Source organism: Danio rerio, chromosome 14 (genome assembly GCF_052040795.2).
Source record: "Danio rerio strain M-AB ecotype USA chromosome 14, GRCz13ab, whole genome shotgun sequence".
NCBI classification, from domain to species: domain Eukaryota; kingdom Metazoa; phylum Chordata; class Actinopteri; order Cypriniformes; family Danionidae; genus Danio; species Danio rerio.
The window spans coordinates 4866721-4889000 of NC_141034.1; the positions used below are offsets into that span (position 1 = coordinate 4866721).

General features: G+C 37.0%; 2 protein-coding genes across 4 annotated transcripts in view; one reads left to right on the top strand and one right to left on the bottom strand.

The window, feature by feature from the left end:
• The window catches only part of LOC147833832 (uncharacterized), an 863518-nt gene that overhangs the window by 817578 nt on the left and 23660 nt on the right, over nt 1–22280 (top strand). The gene's annotated exons all lie outside the window — the stretch shown is intronic.
• The window catches only part of guf1 (GTP binding elongation factor GUF1), a 365170-nt gene continuing 345378 nt past the window's right edge, over nt 2489–22280 (bottom strand). Inside the window, exons 5-17 of one of the 2 annotated variants that reach the window (XM_087281106.1) lie at nt 20390–20467; nt 20015–20098; nt 18629–18693; nt 16822–17025; nt 14579–14718; nt 11500–11623; nt 10093–10225; nt 8073–8216; nt 6117–6250; nt 5948–6049; nt 4768–4887; nt 4646–4682; nt 2489–3112 (exon numbers count right to left, since the gene is read on the bottom strand). In XM_087281106.1, the coding sequence (XP_087137232.1) occupies nt 2984–3112; nt 4646–4682; nt 4768–4887; nt 5948–6049; nt 6117–6250; nt 8073–8216; nt 10093–10225; nt 11500–11623; nt 14579–14718; nt 16822–17025; nt 18629–18693; nt 20015–20098; nt 20390–20467 (1494 nt within the window). In that variant the 3' untranslated portion in view covers nt 2489–2983. Of the gene's footprint in view, nt 3113–4645; nt 4683–4767; nt 4888–5947; nt 6050–6116; nt 6251–8072; nt 8217–10092; nt 10226–11499; nt 11624–14578; nt 14719–16821; nt 17050–18628; nt 18694–20014; nt 20099–20389; nt 20468–22280 lie in introns of both variants that reach the window. The other variant, XM_087281107.1, reaches the window with a different exon arrangement.

A 22280-nucleotide genomic window follows, 5' to 3' on the forward strand; every position in this document is an offset into this window, starting at 1 on the left:
TGTTCTTTCCTAATCTGGAAGTCAGTGTGAACCAACAACCAACATTATATCTTCTTTTTTTGTACTTTCCTACTAATGTTGTGAACGTATCAGCAACCAACAGTCTTCCCTTCAAAATATCTTCTTTTAGTGTATTATCCTACTATGAAAGAGAATACTACAGAGTGCTGTTGCATTCATTAACAAAGTTGTAGATACTGCAAAATATACAGTATAATACAGTTTATTATAGTTAGTATGGTTCAAAAACGTAATATTGTTTACTATAAATACTATTACAACTTTTTATTTCATGTGGGTTGAATCGTATCTTTAGAACCATATAACATGATTGAAAGCAGCTCCTAGATAACTCATAACTGTTTTCTTATATAAGAAACAAACAAGAGAAGCACCCAGCACAGTCCTTAGCTTAGCTAACAGTATTGACCATATAGATAATTATTAAAAAATCATAACTTACCCTCTGATTGCTCGAGGCCTCCAACAACGTGAGCTGCCCTGTGTGCTGACAAACAGAAACGCCCCATCTCATTGGCTGGCTCTAGCCAATAAACTGGCTTTGCTGCTCTTTTACTGGTATGTACATTACAGTAGAATTTATGATTTTTAACAAGAATCTCTTCAGAAACGAGTTTAAATAAACCCTAACTAATGAAATAATCGTGGGAAATTATTATTTTGCACCTCAGTCCTGTTGGCTGCTGGCATTGTTCATTGGTCAGGCATCAGCCAATCAAACAGCTTTACACCTGCCCCGCCCCTCGCTGCTCACGCCTCTGCATCTGCGAGTGCACAGATGAGTTCTGCTACAGAGATCGCGGGAGATGTGTAGCAAAAGTCAGAGTGCGGGAGATTTGTAGTTGTACTGACGAATCTGAGAGGTTGTGAGTGCCGACCTGGGGTTGTAGAGCGAAGATGCAGTCAAATTTGCCGTGCACACGTGTGTCTGTCACTTTGTATTTGTGAATGACATTTTACAAATACACAACTATTAATCTGCAACTTCCAATTTAAAACACAAGTGTGTTGATTGTTGTGTGTGTGTGTGCAAATCGAGGATTTCAGCTGTTCACATCAGAGCTGTAAGTGTACATTTCAACCTACACATACAAATATTATTATCACAAGTGCTCACATTTACATTTGCAAGCTCTCGAGTTTCGCAACTGATTTACCTTTATATTATCATCTGCTTATGTCATGTCAGTCAACATGAACTAAACTTGTAAATGCTGAATAGTCATTCCATATAAAACTAATAGTCCTCATTTCATTACCTGAGTCATTACATACAAAAATGTTGAACTAGTTGTCAAAATCTTGCAAGCTAATTTTATAAAAAATGTTTAAATCTTTATTTTACTGAAAATGTCTTCAGTTTCATGAATGATTTACAGACCTGTGTATGTATGTTGGTTCCAATATGTTCTGCAATATTGTTTACAGATGTGCACAGCTCTACCTAAAGAGAGTTTATGTTAGTTGTAAATAAGGGTGTGTTTGTTCATCTGCACAATGCCGTGAAAAAAATTAAAATTGTAAAAAGCAAATGCAGGAAAAAAATGTGAAACACATATTCAGTGTCTTGTACTCCGATACCTCACTAAATGCAGTGATGTCTCACTTTACTGTAGTTTTCAATTGGCTATTAGTACTATCTTTAGATTTTTTTTATGAAGTTTCACCAAAATATGACTTTTTTTGCATTGAAAAAATGTACAGAGTAAACTGACATAATGAAAACATGACTAAGCCATTTGACTATCTTGTTCATAAACAGTGGTGTCACTGACACTTTGATTGACATCAATACTTGGTTTTGAAGAATGAACTATCCATTTTGAGCATGTGATGCGCTTTTGCAGGTTATCATCTAGGTTTTGCAGTTTGTACTAATGGTTTTGAGAAATGCATTAACTGTTGTGCAGAAATGCACTGGTGTTGTGAGAAATGCACCAAAGCGACTGAGAAAAACTGCAATCAGGGGTTGCCACAGCGGGATGAACCGCCAACCAGCATATGTTTTACGCAGCAGATGCCCATCCAGCCGCAACCCAACACTGGGAAACATGGAAGTGTGTGCCAGCAACCAACATTCTTTAAAATATCTTATTTTGTGTTCTGTTCCACTATAGAAGTCAATGCATGCCAGCAAGTAACATTCTTCAAAATATCTTCTTTTCTCCTTCTCTTCTTCTATGGAAGTCATTGTGTGCCAGCAACTAACATTCTTCAAAATCTCTTTCTTTTTTCCTACTATAGAAGACAATGTGTGTCGGGGAAACTAACATTCTTCAAAATATCTTCTTTTGTTTTTTTCCTACTTTGGAAGTCAATCTGTGCTAGCAAGTAACATTCTTCAAAGTATCTTCTTTTTGTGTTCTGTTCCACTATGGAAATCAGTGCATGCCAGCAACTAACATTCTTCAAAGTATCTTCTTTTGTGTTCTTTCCTAGAAGGGAAGTCAATGCATTAAAAGAAACCAACATTCTTCAAAATATCTTATTTTTGTGTTCAACAGCAGAAACAGACTCAGAAAATTTTAAAGTAAACGTTTAGTTCACGTTTTAGGTGGACTATTCATTTAGACGCAGCACTTTTTCCCTCAAACTCTCAGAAATGTTTCAACAAACCCAAGCTGGATTGCTTTCAGCTTTACGTTCACGGCGACTCCCTCAGCAGTTGATGAAAATAAAATAAATGTTTTCAAAGTAAAGGAGTTCCGCCAATGACTTCTGCATTCGCTCAGTCTAAACGTCTCCAGTGAAAACCCCTTAGCTTGCAGTCTCTGCTCCTGCGAGAACTGCAGTGTTGTTTCCACCATGAAGATTAATCCATCAAAACCTGCTGTGGGTTCCCAGAATAACATCACTTAGTTATATGAAGCTATAAAGCGTTTCTAAATCACTCCCCGTTCTGTCCATAGGCTTGATTTATGGACACGAACACGCCGGAGTTTTAATGTCTGATGATTATGAACTACTTCCGCTTCAGAACACTGATGAAAGCGTCTTTTGGGACGTCGATGTTTCCAATGCGCCGCATTTTCTTCTTTCCCTCAGCCTGCTTCTTGAGTAGTTTCATTTTTCGGGTAATGTCACCGCCGTACTAGGAAATAAAGATAAACGAATCAGCAGTTCATCCAATAAAAAACAAAAAAGAAAGTCTGAGATCTTTAACGGTCCCGTGAAGAGCTTTGAAATGTGCATTTCTTTTAAATATTTTGTGTCAAAGGATACGTAAACTTTAACTCGACTTGCACTGCAAAACTAAACCCTCTTTCTGTACTTGCTCATTAAAGAATTCATAAACGTTTTGTTTCCTGTCGCCCAATAGTACACTGCAGTGTGTATGAGCAAAATGAATCTACCTACTATGGAGCGCAATATGTGCCATCAACCAACATTCTTCAAAATATCTTCTTTTTGTTTTGTTTTTTTCTTACTGTAGAAGTCAATCTGTGTCAGCAGTTAACATTCTTCAAAATATCTTCCTTTTGTGTTCTTTCCTACCATGGAAGTCAACGTGTGCCAGTAACCAACATTCTTCAAAATATCTTCTTTTTGTTTTGTTTTTTTCCTACTGTAGAAGTCAATCTGTGTCAGCAGTTAACATTCTTCAAAATATCTTCCTTTTGTGTTCTTTCCTACCATGGAAGTCAACGTGTGCCAGTAACCAACATTCTTCAAAATATCTTCTTTTTGTTTTGTTTTTTTCCTACTGTAGAAGTCAATCTGTGTCAGCAGTTAACATTCTTCAAAATATCTTCCTTTTGTGTTCTTTCCTACCATGGAAGTCAACGTGTGCCAGTAACCAACATTCTTCAAAATATCTTCTTCTTTTTTTTTTTTCTACTGTGGAAGTCAATCTGTGAGCGCAACTAACATTCTTTAAAGTATCTTTCTTTTTGTTTATTTTTTTTTCCTACTGAGGAAGTCAGTGTGTGTCAGTAACCAACATTCTTCAAATTATCTTTCTTTTGTGTTCTTTTGTAATATTGAAATCAATGCATGTCAGCAAAAAACATTCTTCAAAACATCTTTTTTTTCTATAGAAGTCTATATTTGCCAGCAGCTAACATTCTTCAAAATATCGTATTTTCATTTTTTTTCCTACTATAGAAGTCAATGCGTGCCAGCCAACATTCTGAGTACATCCGAATTCCATTCATACTTTTCACATTCATACTGTATAGAACGTACTTTACTAACGGCCGAGTATTACATTTAAATTCAAATGCAGTACCTACTGAGTAGTAGGCAGTTTCAGACGCAGCCAATGTGTCTGCAACTAACATTCTTCAAAATATATTATTTTTGTTTATTTTTCCTACTGTGGAAGTCAATCTGTGCCAGCAACTAACATTCTTCAAAATATTTTCATTTATTTATTTATTTATTTATTTATTGTTCTACTATGGAAGTCAGTTTGTGCTAGCAACTAATATTCTACATTCTTCTTCTTCTTAAAAAAAAAACAATAAAAAAATAATATAAATAAATTATAAAAATAAATCATATATATATATATATATATATATATATATATATATATATATATATATATATATATATATATATATATATATATATATTTTTTTTTTTTTTTTTTTTTTTCTTTGATATGAGGAGATATACTCACACATTTTGCAAGAACATTCTTTCGGAAAGCTTTGATCCTAAATGAGGGAGACAGATTAAGAGGTGTATTAATTTTGACATTACTTTCTTGGTAATAATAAGTGTGCACAGAATATCACTTGCGTTTCTCGAGCGATGATCTTGCTGCCGATGGCGGCCTGCACTGCGATCTCAAACATTTGTCTGGGAATGGAATTGCTCAGTCTCTCACATATGGCTTTGCCCGAACTGTACGCTTTATCTCTGAAGATAAGGAGAAACCAGAGCCTGTGTCAATTATTACCAAACACACACACACACACACACACACACACACACACACACACACACACACACACACACACACACACACACACACACACACACACACACACACACACACACACACTTATTCATTTTATTTTTAGCTTAGTCCCTTTATTAATCTGGGGTCGCCACAGCGGAATGAACCGGCATCTAATCCAGCATATGTTTTACACAGAGGATGCCCTTTCAGCTGCAACCCATCACTGGGAAATACCCACACATTCTCATTCACACACATACACTACGGACAATTTACCTTACCCAATTCACCTATACCACGTCTTTGGACTGTGGGGGAAACCAGAGCACGTGGAGAAAACCCACGCAATCACGGGGGAGAACATGCAAACTCGAACCAGCGACCTTCTTGCCTTGAGGCGAGAGTGCTACCCACTGCGTCGCCCCCCCAATATATATATACATATATATATATATATATATATATATATATATATATATATATATATATATATGTGTGTGCATGGGCGACACGGTGGAGCAGTAGGTAGTGCTGTCGCCTCACAGCAAGAAGGTCGCTGGTTCGAGCTTTGGCTGGGTCAGCTAGCATTTCTGTGTGGAGTTTGCATGTTCTCCCCGTGTTCGCGTGGGTTTCCTCCGGGTGCTCCGGTTTCCCTCACAGTCCAAAGACATGGTGAATTTTGTTATCTAAATTGTCTGTAGTGTATGTATGTGAATGAGAATGTGTGGGTGTTTTCCAGTGATGGGTTGCGGCTGAAAGGGCATCCGCAGAGTAAAACATATCCTAGATAAGTTGGCGGGTCATTCCACTGTGGTGACCCCTGATTAATAAAGGGTCTAAGCCGAAAATAAAAGAAATTAATTGAATATTGGGGCCTCCTAATAATAGCCCCTACAGGGCATGGGCCCTTAGAATTGTCCTAAGTATAACCCGCACCCCCAGCGGCGCCCCTGGCTGAATTACCTCACTACATATACAATAAACTGTGATTGGACCGTATGAGGTCAAATAACTTACTTATGAACGATAACAGCGAGTTCCTCCACTGGTTGCCCGTTGAGTAGAAAGTCCATCTTAATCAAATCAGCGGCCTCATATCCAGCGTCCTCATAATCAAAACTAGAGTAAATAAGAGAGCGTGAAGTGAATGTGGTAAAGCATAATGCCATAAAGGAGATGTGCTCACCTGGCGTATCCTGATGACATGGACTTGAGCTGGTCATAAAAGTCCACCACAATCTCATTTAGAGGGAAAACGTACTTCATCATCACCCGGTGGTCATCAATGTAGACCATGTTCTTCTGAATGCCCCTGCGACCCTGAAATAAGGCAGAGAAGTGCATTGTGGGTCATTACAAAAGCAAAACTCCAAACAAACATGTCTACATTATTAGCCCCCCTGAATTATTAGCGCCCCTGTTTTTTTTTGTTCCCAATTTCTGTTTAATGAAGGGAAGATTGTTTCTGCACATTTCTGAGCATAATATTTAAAAAAAAAAATGATTTAATTTAATCTTCACCATGATGACAGTAATTCATATCTTACTTGATATTTTTCAAGACACTTCTATGCAGCTTAAAGTGACATTTAAAGGCTTAACTAGGTTAATTAGGTGAACGAGGCAGGTTAGGGCAAATAGGCAAGTTATTGTGTAATGATGGTTTGTTCTGTAGATTGTCGAGAGAAAGAAATAGCTTAAAGGGGCTAATAATTTTGTCCCAAAAATATAAAAAAAAAAATTAATAACTGCTTTTATTCTAGCTTAAATAAAACAAATGAGACTTTCTCCAGAAGAAAAAATATTATCAGACATACTGTGAAAATTTCATTGCTCTGTTAAAAATCATTTTGGAAAATATTAAAAAAAGAAAAAAAAAATCAAAAGGGGGCTAATAATTCTGACTTATATATATTAAATATATATATTTTATTTGCTTTTATTGTTTCAGAAAAATGTGATACATACAACCAAATACCAATCAAAAAACACCCGCCCCATGCCGCTATTAAAATAAAAAAAGAAAAAAATGTATTCTCATGCAAGGAAAGTAATACATAAACAAATAAATAGAAAATAAAAAATAAACTAGGGCGGCGCAGAGGGTAGCACGTTCGCCTCACAGCAAGAAGGTCGCTGGTTCGATCCTCGGCTCAGTTTGCGTTTATGTGTGGAGTTTGCATGTTCTCATGCTCGCGTGGGTTTCGTCCGGGTGCTCCGGTTTCCCCCACAGTCCAAAGACATGCGGTACATGTGAATTGGGTTGGCTAAATTGTCCATAGTGTATGAGTGTGTGTGTGAATGTGTGGATGTTTCCCAGAAATGGGTTGCGGCTGGATCCGCTGCATAAAAAAACTTGCTGGATAAGTTGGCGGTTCATTCCGCTGTGGCGACCCCAGATTAATAAAGGGACTAAGCCGACAAGAAAATGAATGAATGAATAATAAAAAATAAACTAAAATTATAATAAAAATGTAAATAAAAAGTGGGCGATTTTGTTAAAAATAAATAAATAAATAAACACCATTAAGACATTGACATTTCAACATATGCATTCCAATGAAAGTGAAAAATATATTAAAGTTAGTCATTACAAACACATATTAACACAGTCACATTGTTTGGGACTACTCAACGGTCAGTCCACTCTTATTTAAAAAATGAAGGAAGAAGTCCCAAATCTTGTAGAATGTGCAATTATTGTTAGATTAAATAAGTGAGCCTTTCCACTGCTATACATGAGGACATTTCCTTAAACCAGAGTGACAAAGATGGAGCATGAATAATTTTCCAGTGAATGGCAATCAGGCGCTTCGCATGCAGTAGACACAGACTTATAAACTTCTGTTCATATGACTTCGGCGATAAGGCAGGTGGGAAAAGACCAAGAATACAGATTTTAGAGCAAACAGGGATTTCTTTACCAGTAGTTTTGTGTTTGATATTTTGACAGATTTTACACCACAGATTTCATTTATTAAATGCCTCAGAGCAACAAGATGTGCTTCTGTGTGAAGATTGTGTTCAAAACCACTTAAATTACTAACTAGCAACATGATAAACATTCTAGATACATGCCAGCAACTTTTAAAGTCGCTTGGTGTGTATTAGAGCCTTTAGCAGTCATCCAGAAGGATCCCACCTGACACAGAGTCATGATCTTCCCAGTGAAGTCGTCCGGAGTGATGATGGTTCCCGTCACCATAGGCTCCAGATACTCCAGCACCTTCGACTTATCAGGGAACTGAGCAGGGTTGATGATGGTGATCACTTCCTCACCATATTCCTAAAAAACAAACACACTACTTAATCTGTTCTTCATTCTAAATGTTTAAGTGTGTGTTTACTGAGTCAGGCTCGACACTAAACGATATTCAAAAGTTACCCGGATAGTCAATTGTTTCTGGTAGAAATTTCAAGTGCAGTGCCCAGTTGCATAAAAAGACCTTCTTAAAGTAACACTTCCCTTTTTTGGAAATATGCTCACTTTATAAGTCAACCAAAGAGTTAAATATTTGAGTTTTACCGGCTCTGGTGGGAACACTTTTAGCTTAGCATAAATCAATAAATCGGATTAGACCATTAGCATCTCGCTCAAAGAAAAAAAAAAAAAAAAAAAGACTTGACAATTTTTCTATTTAAAGCTTGACTCTTCTCTAGAGTTAGATTTTTTGATGGAAATGCTAATGGTCTATCCTAATTCATTTATTTATGCTAAGCTAAGCTAAAAGTGCTCCCACTAACAGAAAATTAAAAGTTGGTATTTTCTAGGCTGATATATCTAGGAACTTTACTCTCATTCAGGCGTAGTAATCAAGGAAGTTTGCTGCAGTACCATGGCTGCAGCAGGGGCAATGATATTACACAGCGCTGTTACCAAGCTGGGGACCATTTTCAAGCACTGCAAAATATCATTGCACCTGAAGTTCCTTGATCATTACGCCAGAATAAAAGCTTTAGATTTTTGAGCGAGATGCTAACGGACTAATCCAATTCAATGTTTTATGCTAAGCTAAGATAATAGTGCTCCAACCAACAAAATATTGGGATTTTCTAGGCTGATATATCTAGGAACTATGCTCTTATTCTGGCTTAATAATCAAGGAAGTTTGCTGCAGTACCATGGCTGCAGCAGGGGCAATAATATTACGCAGCGCTGTTACCTAGCTCGGGACTATTTTCAAGTGCTGCAAAACATCATTACACCTGAAGTTCCTTGATCATTACGCCTTAATGAAAACTTTTTTTATTTGAATTTTTGAGTAAGATGCTAATGGTCTAATCCAATTCAATGTTTTATGCTAAGCTAAGCTAAACTAAAAAAGCTCCCACCAACAAAAAGTTGGTATTTTCTAGGCTGATATATCTAGAACCTATACTCTCATTCAGGCGTAGTAATCAAGAAAGTTTGCTGCAGTACTATGGCTGCAGCAAGGGCAATGATATTACACAGCGCTGTTACCTAGCTGGGGACCATTTTCAAGTACTGCAAAATATCATTGCACCTGAAGTTCCTTGATCATTACGCCAGAATAAAAACTTTAGATTTTTGAGCGAGATGCTAACGGTCTAATCCAATTCAATGTTTTATGCTAAGCTAAGATAAAAGTGCTCCAACCAACAAAATATTGGGATTTTCTAGGCTGATATATATAGGAACTATACTCTTATTCAGGCGTAATAATCAAGGAAGTTTGCAGCAGTACCATGGCTGCAGCAGGGACAATGATATTACACAGCGCTGTTACCAAGCTGTGGACCATTTTCATGTGCTGCAAAACATCATTACACCTGAAGTTCCTTGATCATTACGCCTTAATAAAAATACCTCCATAGTTTTTGTTTGTCCTACAATGGATGCCATTGATATCTTCTTTATTGTTCAACGGTTCTGGAACCACTTGAGTAAATAGTGAGAAAATTTGTCTTTCTGTATTTGAACTATTCCTTTTGGGGATTTTATGCAAGGAGGCAGAAATCTGTGCACATTTTAACGGCTAATATTACACACAATCAACAATACTGTGTGTTGGGTGAGGACTTGAAATTTTGGGTGTTTTGTTAGCACACAGTTTTACAGTTTCTTAGGCATTCTGGGATATTTATGCAGTGAGTTGCTACCCAAAGGATCTGTTTTTCAGCAAATTGCCACAGATTCTCACCTTTATGAGTTTGGCAGATGCCAGCACAGCCTTGTATGGTACAGTTGGTGCTGTTATTATGACAGATGCGTTGTACTCCTGCTCTAAACGCTGGTTAAACACCTCCATGTGCAGCAAACCCAGAAAACCCAGCCTGGGAGAGATAGATAGACAGACAGAGAGAAATGTATACCTTCATTTTACAAGTGAGAATCTCAAATGAGCTGTGGACTTAACTCTTGTATATTGTTAAAATGTACTACCCTTTCGTTATGTTCAGGATGAAAACATCCACTGAATTAAACTGTAGTATTGATTCAGATAAATATATTTACACATTTTTTTGTTTTGCATATACAGCTAAAGTCAGAATTATTTGCCTTCCTGTGATTTTTATTTATTTATTTATTTTTAAATATTTCCCAAATGATGTTTAACAGAACAAAGTATTTTTCACAGTATTTCCTATAATATTTTTCTTCTGGAGAAAGCCTTATTTGTTTTATTATGGCTAAAATGAAGGCAGTTTAAATATTATTGCCACAGCCATGTCACCCTGCAGCCCAAGACCGGTTACTCACTGAAGCTAAGCAGGGCTGAGCCTGGTCAGTACCTGGATGGGAGCCCACTAGGGAACACTGTTGTTGGAAGTGGTGTTAGTGAGGCCAGCAGGGGGCGCTCAACCTGTGGTCTGTGTGATTCCTAATGCCCCAGTAAAAGTGAAGGGGACACTACACTGTCAGTGGGCGCTGTCTTTCGGATGAGACGTTAAACCGAGGTCCTGACTCTCTGTGGTCATTAAAAATCCCATGGCACTTCTCGTGAAAGAGCAGGGGTGTAACCCCGGTGTCCTGGCCAAAGTCCCTCTATCGGCCCTCACAATCATGGCCTCCCAATCATCCCCTTCCACCGAATTAGCTCGATCACTGTCCCTCCACTCCACCAATAGCTGGTGTGTGGTGAGCGCACTGGCGCCGTTGTCCTGTGGCTGCCATCGCATCATCCAAGTGGATGCTGCACACTGGTGGTGGTGTGGAGAGACCCCCCCTCATGACTGTGAAGCGCTTTGGGTGTATGGCCATACACAATAAATGCGCTATATAAATACACATTACATTACATTAAAAACTATTTTAAGGTCAAAATTATTAGTCCTCTTAAGCAATATTTGTTTTCGATTGTCCACAGAAATTTTTACCCCAACTTGCCTAATTAACCTAGTCAAGCCATTATATCACACTTTAAGCTGAATACTAGTACCTTGAAAAATATCAATATTTAAATAATATGTACGCAGACGCAGAGAAAGTTGTGGCCAAATTAAGACCCAACAGCAACCCATAGAAGATGAAAACATTCCCCAAAATAACACAAGGGTTAAAACAATAGTTTAAACTGAAGCTGATCTGCCTGTGTTTGTGTACATACCTCCATCCGGCCCCCAGAGCCAGACTGCTGTCTTTCTGAATGCTCACGCTGGAATCATTGAGCGTCAGTTTCTCCAAAGCGCTGCGCAGGGCTGTATATTCAGACTGGTCCATGGGATACATGCCTAAAAGAGTTACACAACTCTACACTTAACTCACTGTAATTCTAACCCTTAACGTCCACATGAAATCAAAACTAGCCATATTGATTTTGTTAGCGTGCATTGCTAGTTTTGCGGTGAACAATTATCTGTGTATGTCATTATTAATAATAAAAAAAAGTTTGCTCTTGTAATCTTTAATTGAAATCTGAAAATGTACTTCCTGTCAGTTTCTCTCTGTGAGGAATAGGGCGTGGCTAACATACTTAACCACGCCCCCTGAAATGGTCGGTTTTAAAGGGCACCTATGGTAAAAAAATCTACTTTTTAAGCTGTTTGGACAGACATGTATTGAACATCCTATTGGGGTGATATAAACACACCCACTGCTTTTTTTTCAATTTAACAACATAAAAACAACCAATGGAGGAATGGACCGATTGGAGCGGTTTTCAGAACGACCGCAACTTGACGTAGGAGTGCGGTCAACCCCGCCCACCAATACTGATTGACAGGCTCGCATCACCTAATCCTCAGTTTGTCAATCCTCAGTGAGTCAAAGCGAAATCACTTGCTCTATTTTTAGATGTAAGGCTCATTGGGCTCAACACAAGATCAATATTCTCCACATTATCGCTCTAATCGGAATTATTAGTTGTACCTTTAGGTAGGTTTGCAAACATGTGTACTTTTCATTACGTCTACCTTAAACTTCAGCTGTTTGCATTTCTCACGTTCACAGAAGCTCCCCGTGATCTTAACTAGGTGCAGCTGAAAAAGTGCGAGCGCATTGCCTTATGTGCGCGTCTCTCCATTGGAAATAAAATAACAAACTTGCCTGCAGGTCGCACACCAGAAGCTCTGCTCTGCGTGGCGTGATGCTGACGCAGCGCCATGCATTTTGGAATTCTGGGCGTGGGTTTCTGTCGGGTTGTACTCTACGGCGCTTCAAGTCGACAGCTGGGCGCTGCGGACGACCGCCGACTTGGGGCGCCGTTGTGTGTGCCCTGATGGAAACCTGTGTTTAGAGTTCTAAAATGCGTGGCGCGATGATTCGGGACACTTCATGTTTCTGCCGCGCCACAGAGAGTGTCTGGTGTGCCGTGTAAGGGCTTAGAGCGGTGCATTCGGTGGCTCAGTCAAAGTTAATTCAGTGTGCGTGGTTATTAGTCTCGGTGTGCAACCTCGGCACTAGAAACTAGCACACAGTAGGGCTGTGCAATTATTCGCAATCGCAAAAAAAAAAAAAAAAAAAAAAATCGCAACTTAAGCACACGCAATTTGTAAATCGCAAAAGGCTGCAATGTTTATCTTTTAATTTATTTAGAATTTTATTCAGAATATGTTCTTGTGCGCATGATATTAATATGTTAACCAATCAGAGCTGATGTAGCGCACCGTGCAAATATAGCTATTATGTTAACCAGCTCACTCTGCGCATGATGAAGTTGAGTGGGAGAACCGAATAGGCGAGCAGGAGGAAAGAGCATCAAATATGGAAGCAGGTCAAAATAAAAATGATTTGGTGCCAAGGAGAAATTCAACGACAGTCATTTTGGAGTATTTTTGATTCAGGAGAGAGGATGTGTCACAGAGCAAGGCAATTTTTTTAGACATGTGAAATGATTATTCCAACAAAACGGAGCAATACTACAAATCTGATTCAACACTTAAAACAGTGTCATAAAAAACTGCATTAACAATGCATGTCGACAAAGTCCATCGAAACAAATAAAAGCACACATCAAAGCCAGTTCAAACAGACTAAACTAGTATCCATTGTTAAAGCATTTGCAAGCGCCGTGCCTTATGGGAAAGGGTCAAAACGGCACAAAGAAATTACTGACTCAATAGTTTTGTTACGCACTTCTTGTGCACCGAATGCATTTAGAATGTATGTAGCTTGTTTGAAAAAGCAAAAACAGTTGCCAAAATCGCAAATAAAATCGCAATCGCAATATTCGTTCGTAAAATCGCAATATTATTATTTTGTCCATATTGCACAGCTCTAGCACACAGTTGACTGTAAAACTAAACAAAGACACAAATGATTTTGTAGTCTGTGCTTGGTCTGTGTCCGAGTCGTACATGCACGGCTGAATGCTGATCCTCTCACTCCTGCTCCATCTCTCAGTCTGCCGGTCTGTTGCAAACAAAGAGCAGGGGAGCTCTTGGCTCCGCCCCCTTGTTACGTTGGACGGGAAGCCGAAACTAAATTCCAGGTGAAGCAACACGCCCCTAAAACAGTGAGCTGTGTACACACCCCCAACATGACACTTTTTAACACATTATAATAAAAACATTTGAACTGTTTTAAACAACCTAAACTGGCACACTCAGAAGAACCTTAATACTAATATTAAATCATAAAAAAGGGGTAAACTATGTGTCCTTTAACAAACAGAATTGATGAGGAGGGGGAGTCTGTTAGGATTGTAATTAATCTCCCCAAACCCTTTTCCTGAGCTTTCTGAATGAAATGCCTACTTTACTACATCCAATCAGCTCGCAGTAGAAAAAACAAGCCACGCCCACTGTTTTCTCATTTAATATTTAATTTCTCGAGGAACTGCATCACAATAAAAAAAAGATGGCAGCTTCTGGTTCATGTGGACTTCAAAGTCTGCATGAATCAGAAGTTGCTGAGGCCTTATTCCTGTATTTTCATGTACTTCCAACTAAAACTGAATAGTGAGAAGGGGGGCGGAGCTTTCTTTCTTCTACACATACTTACATTCTACGCAAACTAACAGTAAGAAGAGCGTGGTTAAGAAGCGTCAAAGTGACAATCAGAGAAGGAGTTAATCCAAAAGCAGAACCAAATGATCAAACTTAGATTAAAGATTACCAAATCAACCTCTTTTTCTTCAACTTGCACAGATTAATTGTTCACTTAACAAATAACAATGTGTGCTTGCAAAAATAAACACTATACTTTACTAGATTTAGTATAACCTGGGGTTGCTTCTAGAAACACACCTGCAAATACCATGGGTTTGGCTGGTTTGAACCCCGGCAGCGCCTCCACTGGCTGTTTATGGAGGTAAAGCGTGTCTCCGATCTGAGCCTCCTTCACTTCCTTCATCCCTGCGATCACATAACCCACCTGCCCAGCATACCTGAGGGCAAAGAGGTCAAAGGTTAAACTAGTGAAACTGACAGCTGTCTGAAACCTGAAAACCTCTTTCTTCTTAGGGTGTATACAAAACATTTAAAGGAACACTGCACTTTTTTGAAAATAGGCTCATTTTACAGCTCTCCTAGAGTTAAGCTGTTGAGTTTTACCATACTTGAATCCAGCCGACCTCTGTGTAATGGGAGCACTTTTTAGCTTAGCTTAGCATAAATCATTGAATCGGATTAGACCATTAGCATCTCGCACAAAATATTCCAACAAGGGTTTAAATAATTTTCCTATTTCAAGCGTGAAAAGTTGCTATTTTCTAGGCCCGTATGAATAGAAATTCTCATTGTGACATAATAATCAAGCAACTTTTATGCCATACCATGCCTGCAGCAGGGGCAATGATGTAATTTTTTAGTTTTTAACAGCAAAGGGTGCTCTACGCTATTTTTTAAACAGTAGAGGGAGTTTAAGGCTAGTTTTAACAGCAGAGGGCGCTCTAGGCTAGGTTAGACTAGTTTTTAACAGCAGAGGGTGCTCTTGGCTAGTTTAGGCTAGTTTTTAAACAGCAGAGGGTGTTCGAGGCTAGTTTAGGCTAGATTTTAGCAGCAAATTAAAAACTATGATAGTTTTTAAACAACAAAGGGCGCTCGAGGCTGGTTTTTAAACAGCAGAGGGGCCCTCTATGCTAGCTTGTGCTAGTTTCTTAACAGCAGCGGACGCTCTATGCTAGCAAAGGCTAGTTTTTAAACAGCAGAGGGTGCTCTATGCTAGCGTAGACTAGTTTTAAACAGCAGAGGGTGCTCTATGCTAGCGTGGGCTAATTTTTAACAGAAGAGGGTGCTCTATGCTAGTTCTTTAAACAGCAGAGAGCGTCTGGGGCTAGTTTTTAATAACAGAGTGTGCTTCAGGCTAGTTTAGAGTAGTTTTTAACAGCAGTGGGCATTCTAAGCTAGTTTTCAGCAGCACAGGGTGCTCTAAACTGGTCTAGGCTAGTTTTTTTTTACAGCAGGTGTTCTATGCTAGTTTAGACTAGTTTTTAACAGCAGGTGTTCTAGGCTAGTTTAGACTAGTTTTTTACAGCAGGTGTTCTAGGCTAGTTTAGACTAGTTTTTAACAGCAGGTGTTGTATGCTAGTTTAGGCTAGTTTTTGACAGCAGAGGGCCGTCTATGCTAGTTTTTAACAACAGAGGGTGTTCTAGGCTGGTTTAGGGTAGTTTTTAACAGCATAATGCACAGCCTAGAGTGCCTTATACTTATAAAAACTAGCCTAAACTAGCCCAGAGCACCCTGTACTGTTAAAAACAGTAGTCTAGGCTGATTTAGGCTAATGTTTAACAGCAGAAGGTACTCTATCTTAGTTTTACAGCAAAGTGTGTTCTAAGCTAGTTTTTAACAGCAGAGGGCGCTCTGGGCTAGTTTTTAACTGTACACTCATGCGACTTTAATGGAATACAAAAGCACTCTTCCCCGTGAGCATTTAAGTTGTTTTTTTGTAACAAGACTAGTGTAAACACAGCTCACTATAAACAATCTTGTAATTGCTCAAACCTAAATTGTAACTTTATAAGGATTATTTTAGGTTCAAGTGGTAGTTGTAAGGAAGTGGATGCAAGAAGAGTATGTTTGTAAACCATACAGCGCCATCTGCTGGTAAAAAAAAATGAGCTCAAATTAGCGCCGCATTTGGAAAATCTGTAATGGTCAGTGTAAGTGAGACTCTCACAGTGTTTCAGTGGAGGGTTGGTTGGGTCTCAGAATGCCCAACTCATTGGCTAGTCTTTAACAGCAGTGGACATTCTATGCTAGTGTAGGCTACTTTTATTAACAACAGAGGGCCTTTTAGGCTAGTTTAAAACAGAAGAGGGTGCTCAATGCTAGTTTTAAACAGTAATCTTAACTTTAATAGCGATTATTTTAGGTTAAAACGGTATTTGTGAGGAATTGGATGCAAGCAGAGTACGGCTGTTTGTAAAGAATGCAGTGCCATCTGCTGGCAAAAACTGAGCACAAAATAGTGCCGCATTTGGAAAATCTCCAATTTTTTTCCCCAAATGACTTTTCTCCACAGCTGTAATGGTCAGAGTAAGACTCTCACAGTGTTTCTGTGGGGTGTTGGTCGGGTCTCAGGATGCCCAGCTCATTGACCTCAAATGACTTTCCCAGGTGGGCAGAAACGATTCTGTCTCCTCTGGACACCCGTCCACCGAACAGAGCGATGTTGGCCACGACTCCTCTGTAATGGTCGAAGGTGGAGTCAAAGACAAGGCCTTTAAACGGATCCTCCACTCTCACTGCTGGACTGAAGAAGACAGAAACAAATCAACTTCGCGCCATCACAAAAACACACGACACTAAAACAACAAATGGCATTTTTCTCCGTGAATTAAAAATGATGTCCCTCGTGCGCAATGTTCAGAGCGTGCTTAAAATAGCAAAGTTATGAAGGAAGACGTTATGAAGGGAATGCAGCGGAGCCTGTTTAAAGAAACCACATGAAGATTTACCAAAACAAAGCTAAAAATTCCTGTAAAAATTCCCATCCTCTCATGATGACAAGTGCTTTACATATAGTCACATGACATAAACACACAGGCGGATATTTAAAACTTCATTTCAACAGTATAAAAGCCAAACGTTAAGAGGTGATATGCATGAATTGAATGAATAATTTAATAAATAAAGCCTGCTTTGTAGAACTTTTATGTTAACAGTACAATAAAATTAAATTGATATGTGGGCAACATGGTGGCTCAGTGGTTAGCACTGTCGCCTCACAGCAAGAAGGCCGTTGGTTCAAGTCTTGGCTGGGCTATTTGGCATTTCTGTGTGGAGTTTGCATGTTCTTCCCATGTAGGTGGGGGTTTCCTCAGGGTGCTCCGGTTTACCCCACAGTCCAAACAAATGCGCTATAGGTGGATTGATGAACTAAAATGCCCATAGTGTATGAGGGTGTATGGGTGTTTCCCAGTACAGGGTTGCAGCTGAAAGGGCATCTGCTGTGTAAAACATATGCTGGATAGGTTGGCTGTTCATTCCGCTGTGGTGACCCCAGATAAATCAAGGGACTAAGCTGCAAAAAAAAAAATGTGTGTATAAATAAAAATTGATGGTTATTTTGTTTGTGTTATCCATTACAGTTCAAAGACTTGGGGCCAATGTTAAATATTTTAATGATAGACATTATTATTTTTTATACAGCCAGAACAATTTAAATAATCAAAAATGACAGTAAAGACATTTATAAATTAAAATTAAAATAAGTACTGCTGTTTTTTTAACTCGCTGCTTTAAAAATAGGCAACACACCAACTCAGAATGTGCATTAATGTGTAATTAAATCATTTTTGTCCTTGAAAAGCGTTATGATTTTTTAGTCAAACATCAAATTGAACGGTTTTATGTAATTGGCATTACTGTATGCTGATGTTTCTTCTATAGTCAAGCATACCCCTTGCCAATTCAGACTTAAAGTTACTTTAATTCAACCAGCAAATGACTGGAAATGACACTCCCAAAAGATAATAAGGGAATGTTCAAGAGGCATCATTGTGGAAAATAAATATTTGTCAGCTCTTATTTACATTTGAACAATAAGTTGAATTAGTAGAAATGATTTCGGGCCTGACGGTATGCTTTTTTTTTTTTTTATGTGCATACGTGTATAGTTTTGCTAAATGGTTGTGGACAGTTAACTGAAATTACATTTGTATTATAATATTGTAAATGTTATTAGCTTTACGTTTGCAATGAATTTAGCCTTTGATGCTGAAATGGCTTTAAAAAAACAATTACTATACATACTAATAATATAAATAGTGTGATATAATGTTATGAAGGCAGAGATGATCTTATCCGCTAACAAACAGTGACCTCTTGTGGAGAAAAGTGATAGTGATACTCACGGAGGAATCCGCTTGACCACCTCTTGGAGAACTTGCTCCACATTTGTACCCAGTTTTGCAGAAATCTAAATAAATAAATAAAAATGTATGAAAATCTTAAAGAATAGAGATATCTGCATTTCAAAAACAGCAAGTAAAGGGGTCTTCAGGTATCAAAAAAGCTTTAATTTACTTCTCTGATAATCAGAGCATGAAATAACAACCACCAAGATTTACAGAAGAATAAAATATCAATAAAATAATATATCATTCTGTTTATTTTCCAATAAATCTTGTCAGACAAACAGACAAATTTAAAAAAATGCTGAAATGTCACTCTAAATATTTAGACTTTGTCCACTGTATTCTCTTTGCAACTTTATCCCTTTTTTAAGCAAGAATAATTAAATCCTTTAAAATGTAATAAAATGCAGTTGAAGAGAAGAATAGAACACCCAAAATGTTTAATTTACTCATCGTTTACTCACCCTTGAGTGGTTCCAAACCTGTTTGAGTTTAAATTTTACTGTTGAACACAAAAGGAGATATTTTGAAGAATGTTTGAAACTTGTAACTATTGACATCCATAGCCGGACAAACAAATACGATGGAAGTCAATAGTAACAGGTTTCTAACATTCTTCAAAATATCTTGTTTCATGTTCAACAGAAAAGAAGATATTTTAAAGAATTTTAGAAACCGGTAACCATTGACTTCTATAGTAGGAAAAACAAATACTATGGAAGTCAATAGTTAATATTGTCTATGATTCTTCAAAATATCTTCTATTGTGTTCAACAGAAAATACAATTATTTTAAAGAATGTTAGAAACAGGTAAACATTGAATTCCATAGTAGGAAAAACAAATACTATGGAAGTCAATAGTTACCGGTTTCAACATTCTACAAAATATCTTCTTTTGTGTTCAACAGAAAATATGATTATTTTAAAGAATGTTTGAAATAAGTAAACATTAAACTCTGTAGTAGGAAAAACAAATACTAAGGAAGTCAATAGTTACCGGTTTCAACATATTTTGAAGAATGTAAGTAACTAAAATGGTAACCATTGTCTTCCATAGTAGGAAAGTCAATTACTATGGAAGTCAATAGTTACCGGTTTCAAACATTCTACAAAGTATCTTCTATTGTGTTCAACAGAAAAGAAGATATTTTAAAGAATGTTAGTGACTGAAATGGTAACCATTGTCTTCCATAGTAGGAAAAACAATTACTATGGAAGTCAATAGTAACCGGTTTCAAACATTCTACAAAATATCTTCTTTTGTGTTCAACAGAAGAAAGAAAGACAAAGAGGTTTGCAAAAAGTGAAGGGCGAGTAAACGACGACAGAATGCTCAGTTTTGGGTGAACTATTCCTTTAGGAGATGTTTGAGTAGAGCTCACCCTGATGCACTCTTCCTTTGGAATATCAAAGACTGTTTCGATCTGTTTCTCCACTCGCTCCGGATCAGCATTTTTCAAATCGATCTGAAAATTTAAAGGAAAAAAAATCTTTAAAATGACAAAAGATAAAGGAATTGATGATTCATTTAGGATTTGGAGCAGCTATGGTTAAAGTCGAGGAAATATAAGCATCAATTCACTATTAAAATGACTTTATTAGATGAGGACTATCATAACATCTGACATTTATAACATTAAATTCAAGTTTAATACATGCATGTAAGCATTTACGGCTTTTCTAAGTATAAAATATCTAAAATGACAGTACATATAAAACACTGACTGTGTTTAGAGGAAATGGAAGAACATGTCTACCTTGTTTATTACAGGGATGATTGCAAGTTGAGCCTCAAATGCCAGGTAGAAATTGGCAACCGTTTGGGCTTGAATTCCCTGTAATTTTGAAATAAAACAATACATTATTGTTGTACAAGTCATTATAAAATCTTTTCATAATCATCATGTATTTATAGTTGAAGGCAAAATGATTACGCCCTCTGTAAAGTTTTAATTGTTTTTCCAAATACTTTTGAGTGATGTTTAACAAAGAGAAGATTTTAGATATAGTAATTAATTTCTAATAACTCACTTCTATTAATGTGACATTTAAAGGCGGAACTAGGTTAATTAGGCAAGTCATTAGACAACCGTGGTTTGGTTCTTTAGTTATATAATAATTATATATTTAATTATATATATATATTTATATATATATATATATATATATATATATATATATATATATATATATATATATATATATATATATATACACACAACAGTTCTGTCAGGTTCTTGAATCCGATTGGCTGATAGCCGTGCGATATTTTGCCAGTAACATCACACAAAGGCCTCTTCACCTTTGTGTATTACCCACAACAGCAACAAGCAGGCTACAGTTCGACAAATACTGGTACAGAATGTAGTTGTTCAGATTGCAACTATGCAGTTTATTTGTAGGAATAGTGCCTATTTTAAAATATTTACAACTTCTGAGAGCTCGCCGGTGGCGATTGAAGCTGTCTATCCACAAGATGGCGCCAGAACCGCATAATAAGCCCTTGCTCAGTGTGTTCTCTTGAGTGCAAATTAAAAAGCTGTAAAACGGAAGCCTCGTGGGTTTAAGGTGGACCGGATAGAGTCAATAAGAAGCTGCGAATAAGAAGCTGGATTCAGCCTTGTCCCTCCTTATCGCAAACACAACAGCAGTCTGGTGAGAAATCTCTGTAGACGGATGGCATTTCATGTCACGTTCAGCCTTATAACCCTAAAATGAGAGCAAAATTTGCTGTTTTGTCATCACCTTAAGGGGATCATACACCAGAAGCGCCGCTACACATTACGCTATAGAGAATCATTCAAATACTAGCTCTAAAGTGACATTGGTGAATTAGTAATGGCTTGTGCTGTTCTGACGTCAGCTGCAGATGTGAATGAATGGAAAAAAAAAAAAAAAAAAAAAAAATATATATATATATATATATATATACAGTATATATATATTTATATATATATATATATATATATATATATATATATATATATATATATATATATATATATATATATATATATATATATATTTATATATATATATATATATTTATATATATATATATATATATATATATATATATATATATATATATATATATATATATATATATATATATATATATTTTTTTTTTTTTTTTAATTTTTTTTTTGTATTAGACTCAAACAAAATATTATATATCATAATATCAACTATTATCTAGAAAAAAAATTTTAAATTTTTTTTTTAATCAAATAAATTGTGGCTTGGCAACTAACTAAGTACCAAAATGTATTTTATTTCAGCTTAAGAAATGTTAAAGAGAAACATAAAAATATCAGAAATTAATAAATCTGACTAAAGCACATATGAAAAATGTTAACTAAAACAAACTAAACTAACAAACAAACCTAAAATACAGTGAAATGCTTAAAAAACAAACAAACAAATATTGATGGGTGCATTTATTAATAAAAAAATAAATGAAAAAACCCCCCCAAACATCCGAATGTACAGTATAATGCAGTGTTTCCCAACCCTGTTCCTGGAGGCACACCAACAGTATATATTCTGGATGTCTCCCTCATCTGACCCATTAACACCAGGTTTTGGAGTCTCTTCTTATGTTCTGTTGAGTTGATTCAGGTGTGTTTAATTAGGAAGTTGTTGAAA